This window comes from Microplitis mediator, chromosome 8 (assembly GCF_029852145.1).
Source record: "Microplitis mediator isolate UGA2020A chromosome 8, iyMicMedi2.1, whole genome shotgun sequence".
Lineage (NCBI taxonomy): Eukaryota > Metazoa > Arthropoda > Insecta > Hymenoptera > Braconidae > Microplitis > Microplitis mediator.
The window spans coordinates 4973308-4985942 of NC_079976.1; the positions used below are offsets into that span (position 1 = coordinate 4973308).

The following is a 12635-nucleotide window of genomic DNA, read 5'->3' on the forward strand; positions in this document are numbered from 1 at the left end:
TAACTATTACAATATTACTTACATTTTTTTATTAAATTCTATAAAATATATTCTTGTACTTACACATTGTACAGTAATGTTAAACAACAGTATTATTACATTATGATCTTGAAAAATTTTTTATCGATTTTAATAGAGTGGTGTGAATATTTACTAATTAATTATCAAACTTTCAATCGTTCGCACTGTATACTAATTAATTTTTTTATTATTCAGGTATCACCGAGGAGTCTATCATAGAGGTAAGAATATTAATACTAATATCGATAAATAATTGTTTGACTTTTTATTAATTAATTCTGCATTGATAGGATCTTATCGAGGAAGTAGAAGACAAGGAAAAGAAGACTAAAATGATAAAGAAGAAACCGAAGACATCAGAGACCGAGGTGACTGAAGAGACGGTTGAGGATATTTCAGTCGACAAACCAAAGAAAGTTAAAGCTAAACCTGTTGAGGAGGAAGAGGAAGAAGTTAAAATCACCGAGGTCGACGTAAAGAAAGCACCGAAAGAAAAAAGACGTAAATCTAAAGAAGTTACGGTCGAAGAGGAAATTATTGAAATAGTTGAGACACCAACGCAAATAGTTACCAAGAAGAAAAAACCAGCTAAAAAAGGAAAATCGGAAGAAATAGTCACTGAAGTTGTTGAAAAAGCTAAAGAAGAGTCAGTTTTCATGGAAGAACAGCAGATTGTTGAAATTACTGAAACGCCGGAGAAAAAAATTATCAAGAGAAGAACTTCCGTAATTCGAGATGATGGAGTTCCTGAAGAAGTTATTGAGGAAATTGTTATACCCAAACCTAAGAAAGAAAAGGCTACGCCGATTGTTGAAGAACTCGATACTGCTAAAATCACCGGAGTTGAAGTGAGACAAGGACCGGAAGAAATTGTTGAAGAAGAAATTATAGAAACTGTTGAGACACCTACTCAGAGAACTATTAAGAGGAAAAAGAAAGCAACTAAGGAACAGGCTGAAGAAGTCGTGGAAAAAGTAATCGCTAAATCAGTTGAAGAGCAGAAAATTATGGAAGAACAGCAGATTGTTGAAATCACTGAGACACCGACTAAAACAGTAATCAGAAGAAAGTCAATTGTTATACGTGATGACCAAGTTCCTGAAGAAGTTATCGAGGAAATAGTTCTCAGAAAACCGCAATTAGAAAAGGCTCAACCTCGAGTTGAAGAGTTAGATACAGCTCAAGTAACAAAACCTAAAGTTCTAAAGCTTCCTGTTAAGAAGGAAATTGATCAAGCTACAAAAGAGACAACTGAAGAAATAACATTAAAGAAACCGACGAAAGAAAAAGCTAAACCCGTTGTCGAAGAATTGGAAACAGTCAAAATAAGTGAAGTTGAAGTACTAGAAATTGTGGAAACACCAAAGACGCGAGTTACGAAGAAACGAAAACCAGCCAAGGAGGATAAACCTGAGGAACTTATCGAAGAAACGGTTCACAAACTGGATGAAGAAGCCACTCTTATGGAAGAACAAAAAATTGTGGAAGTCAAAGAAACACCAACTAAGACGATAATAAGACGTAAATCCATAACTATTAAAGATGGAGTTCCTGAGGAAACTATTGAAGAGATTGTATTGCATAAACCCAAGAAAGAAAGGGCTCATTCGATTGTCGACGAACTTGGCACTGTAACTATTAGAGAAGTTGACGTTCATGAGGGTCCAGTTGAAGAAACTGTCATCGAGACTGTCGAAACTCCATCAAAGGTAGTTGTTACGAAGAAGAGGAAGTCTATCAAAGAAGATAAGCCAGAGGAAATTGTTCAAGAAGTTATTGTCAAAACGAAGAAAGAAAAGAAAGTCATGGAAGATCAAAAGATTGTTGAAATCACTGAAACTCCCGAAAAGAAAATTATTAAACGAAAAACATCAATTGTGCGAGATGATGGTGTCCCTGAAGAAAAAATTGAAGAAATAGTTATTCACAAACCAACGAAAGAAACGGCTGTTCCCATTGTTGAGGAACTCGAGATGGCAAGAATCATGGAAACTGAAGTTCTTCAGGGCCCAGTGGAAGAAGAAGTGACTGTTATTGTTGAGACTCCGACTAAGAGAATTGTTAAGACTAAGCAACCAGCAAAGAAAGATAAACCAGTAAAAGTTTTTGAAGAAATAACTATGAAACCCGTAGAAGAAACTACTTTCATGGAGGAGCAGCAGATTATTGAAATCACAGAAACCCCAACTAAAAAAATAATCAAGAGAAAGATTCCAGTGGTTAAAGAAGACCATACTTTAGAAGAAATAATCGAAGAAATTGTTGTGTTAAAACCAACTGAAGTAAGAGCAAGATCGATTATTGACGAACTTGGGTCTGCAATAATTACTGAAGCTGAAGTGATCGAAGTAATTGAAACTCCACAAACGAGAACATTCAAGAGAAGAAAGTCATCTGTTAAAGACAAGACTGAAAAAGTAGTTGAAGAGGTGACGATGAAACCCACAGAAGAAACAACGTTCATGGAAGAACAACAAATTGTAGAAATTACTGAAACTCCAGAAAAGACTATCATCAAGCGAAAGGTTGCTGTTACGAAAGATGACCAAACACCTGAAGAGACGATCGAAGAAATTGTGCTTCTGAAACCGAAGAAAGAAAAAGCTAAAACGGTAGTTGAAGAACTTGAAACGGCTCAGGTGAGTGAAGTTGAGATACTGGAGATTGTTGAAACACCGAAAACTCGAGTGACAAAGATAAAGAAGCCAGCTAAAGAAGACAAACCTGAAGAAGTCGTAGAAGAGATTGTTCATAAACCGGAAGAAGAAGCAACGTTGATGGAAGATCAACAGATCGTTGAAGTTAAAGAGACTCCAACAAAAACTATTATCAGACGTAAGTCTATTACAATCAAAGATGGAGTTCCGGAAGAAACTATTGAGAATATTGTCTTGCACAAGCCGAAGAAAGAACGTGCTCATTCGATCGTTGATGAACTTGGGACCGTTACTATTTCAGTCACAGATGTTCATGAAGGTCCTGTGGAGGAAACGGTAATTGAGACTGTTGAGACACCGGAGAAAATCATTGTGAAAAAGAGAAGAAAGTCTTTCAAAGAAGATAAACCTGAAGAAATTGTCGAAGAAGTAACTATAAAACCAGTGGAAGAGAAAAAGATTATGGAAGAACAAAAGATTGTAGAAGTAGTAGAAACGGCTAAGAAGAAGGTTATTAAAAAAATGAAGGCAGTAGTAAATGAAGATGGCACTCCGGAAGAAGTCATTGAAGAAATTGTTATCCATAAGCCCCAAAAGGTAAAAGCAACCAAAGACATTGTGCCTATTGAAAGTGTTGAAGTTAGTCAAATTATCATTCAAGAAGTTCCTGCAGAATTTGAAAAAGGAAAGAAACCACAGGATGATAAAGCTGCTCCTGTTGAAGATAAACCTGAAGAAGTCAAAGTTAGCAAAGTTACAGTCAAAAAAGCTCCAAAGAAACCAGAAGAATCTAAAACGGGAGAGGTTGAGAAAATTGAAGAACAAGTAGAAGAAGTCAAGCCAGAAAAACCTAAAAAGAAAAAGGCAGAAAAAGTTATCACGCCCAAAGAAGGCATTGAAACAACTGAAGTCGTTACTGGTGTCACAACTGAAGAAATACCTGAAGAAGAAAAACCTAAAGAAGAAGCAGCTGCTGAAATAACTCCTGAGGAGGCAGAAAAGCCAAAGATCACGGAAGTACCTGTTAGTAAAGCCAAAGAAAAACCACAGGAGGCTGTAGTCGAAGAAATTACAGAACAAGTTGAGGAAGTTAAGCCAGAAAAACCGAAAAAGAAAAAGAAAACTGAGAAAACAGTTACTTTCAATGAAAATCTTGTCACAACTGAAATTATTCCCTCACGGAGAGCTGATGAATTTCCCGAAGAAAAACCTGAGGAAAAGCAAGCAATACAGGTTACAGAAGAGAAGGAAAAAGTTGATGTTGCTGAAGTTACTGTGAAGAAAGTTCCGAAAAAAAAGAAGCCGGTCGAAGACAAACCCGAAGAAAAACCAGTAGAAAAGGTAGATGAAGTACCAAAAGCTCCGGAAGAAAAAGTAAATGGTCATGTGCCTGAAGAAGTTGTGGCTGAAGAGAAACCGGAAGAGATAACTACGGAGGAAATTAAAGAAAAGAAAGTAAAGAAGACTAAGAAAAAGAAACCAGCTAAAAAAGCAGATTGGGAAGAGTGGGTTGAGCCTGAATATGAACGTCCCGTTTTGGAACCGATGCCAGAAAAAATTGAATGGGAGCCTACAAAGAAGAAGGAACAAAAGGCAGTTCCGGAGAAAATTGAAAAACTTACTCCACAAAAGATCGAGAAAGTTACGGCTCATAAAGCAACAAAATTACAATTTACGGATTCTAAGGAAGAGGTTCAGTTTGCAACGATTAAATTAAAGAAAGCACAAACAATTAAGAAGAAAGAAGCACCAAAAGTAGAATTGCCGAAATTTATGTTAAAAAGTCGTATTGTATTCCATGGAGAATACCCTCCGGAAATACAGTACCCCTCAATCACCGAAATTGAACCGAATCCTGTGCAATCTGGAATTCTTTCACGAAACATTGAAGAAGGGCTGAAAGTCATTAAGAAGAAGATGAAAAAGATCAAGTTACCGGAAAAAGAATTAGTCGAGCTAGAAAAATTAGATAAAGAATTTGAAGAGCTGAAAAAAGTTCCACTTGAAAAAATTGAAGACAAGTCTATTTATGAGAGACCAGCGAAAAAACCTAAGGAAGAAGAAGAACAACCTAAACCTTTGGTTATTGGCAAAGGTAAAGTTCCTGAAAAACCAGAGGAAGTTCCAGAAGATATTAAATTGAAAAAAATACCTGAAAAGAAGCCAGAAGAAGTCGAAGAGAAACCGAAAAAACCTAAAAAAGCAGAACCGGAAGAAAAACCTAAGGAAAAGAAAGAGCGGAAACCATCGATAAAATTGGAGCATGAAGACTTTAAACCAACAGATTTTGAAAGACCTGAGTTAGAGAAATATGTTCCGGAGGAGGAAGAACGACCAGAAGAACCAGTGCCTGAAGTTGAAGTGAAACCACCACCTAAGAAGCCTAGAAAGAAACCAGATCAAGAAATTGAACAAGTACCTATTGTTCCTGGTATACCAAAACCACCTGAACCCGAAGAACAACCTGAAGTCAAGTTCCGTATTCCTGAACGTCCAAAACCAGAAGAAGAACCAGAAAAAATTACTCTCAAAGGCTGGAAGAAGGGTGAACCTGAGGAAGAAGGTGTTGAAAAATTCCCTGAATTAGAAATTAAACCGGTACCAAGTGTGCCAAAAGAGGAAGAAGAGGAACAAGAAAAAATACCTGAGAAAGAAAAACCTAAAAAGAAAAAGAAGAAGCCGGTAAAGAAAGAAAAAGAAGCGTGGGAAGAATGGGTTGAACCTGAATATGAGCGTCCTGTTTTGGAACCGATGCCTGAGAAAATTGATTGGACACCAACTAAAAAGAAAAAGGAAGAAATTTCAGAAGAAGTACCTAAGAAACTTGAAGAGACTAAGGTACCTGAAGACGACAAAGAAGAAGAAGTTACGGTGAAGAAACCTGTTCCTAAGAAAGAGGAAGAAGCACCGGAGGAAACTTTGGTTATTAAGAAAAAGCCTAAGAAAGAACCTGAAGAGGCTCCAGCTGAAATCACAATCACAAAACCTAAAGAAGAAGAAAAGGTCGAAGTTGTAGAAGAGATCACTGAAGAAGTTGTGATCAAGAAAAAACCAAAGAAAAAGCCGTCTGTTGAAGAGGTTCCCGAAGACATTGTTATCAAGAAACCCCTTCCCGAAGAAAAACCGGTAGAAGAAGTTAGTGAGGAAGTAACTATTCCAAAGAAACCAGAAGAAAAACCGGAAGAAGCAGCAGCTGAAATCGTCATTGAAAAACCTGTTCCCGAAGAAGTTGAAAAAGTAGTAGAAGAAGTTACAGAAGAGGTTACTATTAAAAAGAAAAAGAAGAAGAAGCCAGCTAAAAAAGCAGATTGGGAGGAATGGGTTGAGCCTGAATATGAACGACCGGTGTTGGAGCCAATGCCAGAGAAAATTGACTGGGAGCCATCAAAGAAAAGAAAAGAAAGTGTGCCAATGCATTTAGAAAAACCGTTAGTTGCTGAAGAATCAGTTACAGAAGAAGTTACAGAGGAAAAAGTCACTTTCAAAAGAAAACCTAAGAAAGAACCTGAAGAACCTACTGATGAAGTTCTTCTGAAAAAACCTCAGAAAAAAGAAACAGTTGTTGAAGAAGTTACAGAAGAAGTGACACTCGTTAAAAAACCAGTTGAAAAACAAGTTACTGAAGAAGTCGCTGAAGAAGTTGTTATTAAAAAACCCGTTCCGGAAGAAATTGAAAAAGTGATAGAAGAAGTTACTGAAGATGTAACAATAACTAAGAAATTGAAACCAAAACCGAAACCAAAAATAGAAGAAGCTTCAGATGAGATTGTTATTAAAAAACCGGTTCCTGAAGAAGTAGAAAAGGTTGTTGAAGAAGTAACAGAGGAAGTAACACTCAAAAAGAAACCGAAGAAAAAGCCAACCGTTGAAGAAGCTCCTGCAGAAATCACGATTAAAAAACCTGCACAAAAAGAAGAGGAAAAACCAGTGGAAGAAGTCAGTGAAGAAATTACTATTCCAAAGAAACCAAAAGAAAAATCGGAAGAAGGAGCTGACGAAATAACTATCAAAAAACCTGTTCCCGAAGAAGTTGAGAAAGTTGTAGAAGAAGTTACAGAGGAGGTTACTATCAAAAAGAAAAAGAAGAAGAAGCCAACTAAGAAAGCAGATTGGGAGGAATGGGTTGAACCTGAATATGAACGACCGGTGTTGGAACCAATGCCAGAGAAAATTGACTGGGAGCCATCAAAAAAAAGAAAAGAAAGTGTACCAATGCATTTAGAAAAACCATCAGTTGCTGAAGAATCAGTTACAGAAGAAGTTATTGAGGAACAAGTCACTTTCAAAAGAAAACCAAAGAAAGAACCTGAAGAAGCAGCTGATGAGACGGTTGTTATAAAACCACAAAAGAAAGAAAAAATCGATATTACTGAAGAAGTAACGGAAGAAGTAACGTTGAAAAAGATACCAAAGAAGCCAACTGTTGAAGAAGCTGCTGATGAAGTGGTAATCAAGAAACCTATTGTTGAAGTAACAGAAGAAGTCGAGGATGTAACTGAAGAAGTCACTTTGAAGAAGAAGCCTAAGAAAAAGCCAGTAACTGAAGAATCTGCAGACGAAGTCACTATCAAGAAACCGGTTGTTGAGAAGCCGGAAGAACAGCCAGAAGAAGTTACTCAAGAAGTGACGTTGAAAAAGAAACCCAAGAAAAAGCCAGTAGCTGAAGAAGCTGCCGATGAAGTGACGATCAAAAAGCCGGTTGTTGAAAAACCAGAAGAACAACCCGAAGAGGTCACCGAAGAAGTAACTTTAAAGAAAAAGCCAAAAAAGAAACCAGTAACTGAAGAAGCTGCTGATGAAGTCACGATCAAAAAGCCGGTCGTTGAAAAACCAGAAGAACAGCCCGAAGAGGTTACTGAAGAAGTTACTTTAAAGAAGAAACCAAAGAAGAAACCAGTAACTGAAGAAGCTGCTGATGAAGTCACGATCAAAAAACCGGTTGTTGAGAAGCCAGAAGAACAACCGGAAGAAGTTACTGAAGAAATCACATTGAAGAAAAAACCAAAGAAGAAGCCAGTAACTGAAGAAGCTGCTGACGAAGTTACAATAAAAAAACCAGTAGTTCAGCCTGAGGAACAATCGGAAGATGTTACTGAAGAAGTAACTCTGAAGAAAAAACCGAAAAAGAAAGAACCAGTTGTTGAGGATGTTGAAGATACTGAGGTCACAATAACGAAAAAACCAAAAGCTAAAGCACAAGTGACAGACACAGAAGAAGTATCGACAGAAATAAAACTGAAGAAAAAAGTTGTGAAAGAAACTGTCGACGAAGCTGCTGACGAACTTGTTATCAAGAAAACCGAAGAGGTCATTGAAGAAGGTCCTGAAGAAGTAGTTGAAGAATTAGTAGAAGAATTCACAATAAAACGTAAGCCACCGAAGAAAGCTCCTAAATTGATAGAGGAAATATGCGAAGATGTTACACTTCGTAAGCTACGGCCAAAGAAAAAGCGCCCAGACATAAAAGAAGTCACCGAAACAGAAAATGTTACCTTCAGACCGCGATCTACAAAGACAAAAGAAGACGTTGAACAAGAATTCAAAATTTCCCTTAATACTTATGAGGAAGAAGATATTTCAATGTCCGGTAAAGTTCGTCTCAAGCCTAAGAAACGTGCTCCAACGTACCACGAAGAAGGGGGAGAAGAAACAATTCGTATTATTCAAGGTCCGGAAGACGATGGCCAACCAATCGTCGAAGAAATAATTTATGACTCTGAAGAAGAATACAGTATTAGCGAATTGGAAACAGATCAATACAATCTACCCCTTAAAAAGAAAAAGAAACCTCGTCCATATTCTGTCGAGCAAATAGACGAAGACGACGTTAGAGTGAAATTGAAGAAAGAAAGAAAGTATTCCGTAGAAGAAACCGATGAATCATTAGCACTGAAATTGAAGTCGAAGCGACGTACATCGACATATGAAGAAGGTTCGAAAATATTTTCTATTTATTTTTAACTGCTTGCATAGATAGTCAACTGCTTCCAGCTTCATTGAGACTTAAATCTCAAGATAACAGCAATTGTCGATAATTTTATTAAACAGGTGTAGTACATTAAGTGAGTACACCTAACTTTTAACCCTCATTAATCCAATTGTTACAATAAATGAAAGATACCGGCATAAGCGACTGACACTGAGGCTTTTATTATTCAATGCTTTGTTTTCTTATTTTCAATAATTATTTATCTCAATTTAATATTGTCCTTTTTTAATTATCCACAGAAGAAGCAAGTCTCAGTATCACTCGAGAAGGTGACATCTATGAAGAAGGTAATGATTTTGAAATTTCTAGTCTACTTACCACAGTAAAATTTGCTGAAACGCTTTATTGATGAATTGTTTTACAGATGAAGGAGATTACAGTGTCCATGATGGCGCTACAATGTTCTCCATTTGCTCTTATGTAGCCGAAACTGATGAAGCCATTAACCTGGTTGAAGGAGAAAGAGTCTACGTTATTGGTATATTGACAATTAGCAACATGAGTTCATCAATTGATTTATAAAATACTAATTTTTGTATTATTTGTTTTTTAGAGCATACTAATTCTGACTGGTGGTTTGTCAAGAAACATTTAGCACAAGAAAAAGGATGGGTACCAGCTCAATACCTTCTTGATGAAGAGCATTACACTATCTATTTGCAAAAGAAACTTCATGAGAAGATTGACAAACTTCCTGTCTTCGAAAGTAAGTTTATTTACTTTAGATTATTTACAAGACAATAAAAAAATTCATTGATTATCGGAATTGCGACTTAGAAAATATAATCGAGTCTTTTGGAATTATCAGTTAATTAACAAAAAAATAGAGTAACGACTTTTATTAATTCTGATTACTTTTTTTAGAACCTGGACCGGGTGAAGAGTCGTCAGCACCACGTTTCATTAAAAAACTACAACCAATCCATACACCAGATGGTTACACAGTCCAATTTGAGTGTCAAGTAGAAGGTCTGCCAAGACCGCAGATCACTTGGTTCAGACAAACAGCTATAATAAAACCATCCCCAGATTTCCAAATTTACTATGACGAAGACAACGTGGCAACTCTGATCATCAGAGAAGTCTTCCCAGAAGACGCTGGAATGTTTACATGTGTAGCTAAAAATGCCGCTGGTTTTTCATCGAGTACAACAGAACTCACGGTCGAAGCTCCACTTTCTGATCACGGCTCTGACATGACAGGACACTCACGCAAGAGTTTATCTCGCGAGTCTTCGCTTGCGGACATTCTTGAAGGAATCCCACCAACGTTCTCACGCAAGCCTAAAGCTAAATGCGTCGACGAGAAGACTGATGTCATCCTGGAGTGTCGATTGGTGGCAGTACCCGAGCCTGAGATCACTTGGTACTACGAGGACACCAAGATAACCAGCAAAGAGAACGTCGTGGTTGCTACTGAGAGTGATATGCACATGTACTGTAGCGTTATGAAAATAAAAAAGGTAACAAAGAAGCAGGAAGGACGGTATAAAGTAGTTGCAAAGAATCGAGAAGGTGAAGCGTCCATTGAGATTCCACTGAAGGTGAAGACTGGCGCCCAAGAACCACCAGAAATTTTGGAACCTCTGAAGCCATTCGTCGTTCGTGAAGGAGAAACAGTAGTTCTGTCCACACAGATCGTTGGTACACCGACTCCGAAGATCACATGGTTGAAGGACGGCAAGCCACTGAAAGGATTAACTCCAACCAAAGACGGTGACGTGAACACCTTGACGATTATACAGCCAAAACTGTCCGACAAAGGGGAATACTCTTGCGTCGCCACCAATGATCTTGGTACTGCGGAAACCAAAGCTACACTTACTGTCGAAGGTAAACATAATTTAAATACTCAACTAAGCTATGAATTCATTAAATGCTTTATTAATTTAAATTAATTGCTAATGCTTCTGGCTTTGCTATAACATTTATTACAGCTTCTAAAACCAGCTGCGAAGGATCACACTGCGGTACTATTTCAGAACCTACAAGCAAAAATGACTGTTGCTCAGGATCAAATTGCGGCACAGTCAGCAATTCCGTTAACGATCCTAATCCTAAGTCATGTTGTGATGGTTCTCATTGTGGAACAATCATATCTTCTTGTAAAAATGGTTGCTGTTCTGGATCACATTGTGGTACAGTCAGTAATTCCATTAACGATTCAAATCCTAAGCAATGCTGTGATGGCTCTCATTGTGGAACAATCACAGACGGTTCCTGTAAAAATGGATGCTGTTCTGGATCACACTGTGGTACAGTTAGCAATTCCATTAACGATCTTAATCCTAAGTCATGTTGTGATGGTTCTCATTGTGGAACAATCATATCTTCTTGTAAAAATGGTTGCTGTTCTGGATCACATTGTGGTACAGTCAGTAATTCCATTAACGATTCAAATCCTAAGCAATGCTGTGATGGCTCTCATTGTGGAACAATCACAGACGGTTCCTGTAAAAATGGATGCTGTTCTGGATCACACTGTGGTACAGTTAGCAATTCAATTAATGAATCTAACTCTAAACCATGCTGTGATGGTTCTCATTGTGGAACAATAACAGATCCCTCTTGTAAAAACGGTTGTTGTTCTGGATCACACTGTGGTACACTCAGTAATTCAATCGCTGAAGCTATTCCTATCCTTGATCCTAAACTATGCTGCGATGGTTCTCACTGCGGAACGATCACAGACGCTTCTTGCAAAAATGGCTACTATTCAGAATCTAACTGCGACACTCTTTATAACTCTACCTGCGATCCAAATACTCAATCCTACTACGGCTCTGACAGTCAAACAATTTCCGAAGCTATTAAACCTGCTTATGAACTAAACAATCAAGTCATTTGTAAATCATGCTGTCAAATAGTTTGCACAACGACTTGCGAAACTAAACGCACGCTTTTGATTGAACAAACAATAAAAACATCAACAGTTATCACAACTGAAGGTAACGATTATTTGTAATCAATAACTAGGTAAAGATTATTAACAAAATATTGTTGGTATTTAGAAACACCCAGTGGTGCACCAGAACCACCACTCTTCACACAAAGATTTGAAGAACTCACCGTCCCTGAGAAGGGTACGTTCAAACTAGTGGCTAAAGTCACAGGCAATCCTGTACCAGAAGTTAAATGGCTTAGAAATAATAAGCCATTAGGAAAATCTCCCAATATAAAAGAAACTTACGATGGTGAGAATATTATCTTGGAGATTAAGAATGCAGACTCTGAAGTTGACTCTGGAGATTACAAATGCACTGCAAGCAACCCCGTTGGAAAGGCATCACACGGTGCTAAAGTAACTGTGGATGTTCCTAGAGTAACGTTCACCAAAAAACTTCCGAAAAAATTATCTGTCGACGAGTACAGAATACTTGAGCTCACTTGCGAGACATCACACACGATGTCTACGACTTGGTGGCATAATGACAAAGAAATCAGTGGTATGGATCACCGTGAAGTCATCGAAGAAGGCCGTATTCACAAGCTGGTCATCAAGAAGACCAGTATCACCGATGAAGGCACTTACAAGTGTACCGTAAAGAATCAGAGCACTTCTTGCAATGTCGAAGTCAAACGTAAGTCATTTCATCTCTATTTTAATTTAATAAATATTGGCAATTCATGTACTTATAGTTTATATTTATTCTCCAGCCACCAAACCGGAATTCGTAAAGAAGCTTCAAGATTTCGAGGTAATTGAAAAAGAAGTCGCGATTCTTGAAGTTGAAGTTACATCGCAGACTGCCGATGTTATTTGGAAGAAAGATGGCGAACCTTTGAAACCTCGTGACGAAAAGATTGAGTTTGTTAAAGATGGCTCAGTTAGAAAATTACTTATAAGAAGTACTTCTGTGCATGATGAAGGAGAGTACAGCTGTACTCTTTTGGACGAAGAATGCACTGCTGAAGTTACTGTTGTTGGTAAGTAGATTCAAAATATTTTACATTCATTTTTAAATAAA

General features: G+C 37.6%; 1 protein-coding gene and 1 long non-coding RNA gene across 11 annotated transcripts in view; one reads left to right on the forward strand and one right to left on the reverse strand.

Moving 5' to 3' along the window:
* Window positions 1-12635, forward strand: part of LOC130673769 (titin) — an 86915-nt gene that overhangs the window by 70231 nt on the left and 4049 nt on the right. For 9 of the 10 annotated variants that reach the window (XM_057478952.1, XM_057478953.1, XM_057478960.1 and 6 more), the window contains 8 exons: window positions 217-242; window positions 312-8610; window positions 8907-8954; window positions 9032-9145; window positions 9221-9373; window positions 9532-10500; window positions 11679-12248; window positions 12325-12594. In XM_057478952.1, coding sequence (XP_057334935.1) covers window positions 217-242; window positions 312-8610; window positions 8907-8954; window positions 9032-9145; window positions 9221-9373; window positions 9532-10500; window positions 11679-12248; window positions 12325-12594 — 10449 coding nt within the window. The remainder of the gene's footprint in view (window positions 1-216; window positions 243-311; window positions 8611-8906; window positions 8955-9031; window positions 9146-9220; window positions 9374-9531; window positions 10501-11678; window positions 12249-12324; window positions 12595-12635) is intronic. The other variant, XM_057478954.1, reaches the window with a different exon arrangement.
* LOC130673774 (uncharacterized) overlaps window positions 1-12635 on the reverse strand; it is a 108620-nt gene that overhangs the window by 32767 nt on the left and 63218 nt on the right. The gene's annotated exons all lie outside the window — the stretch shown is intronic.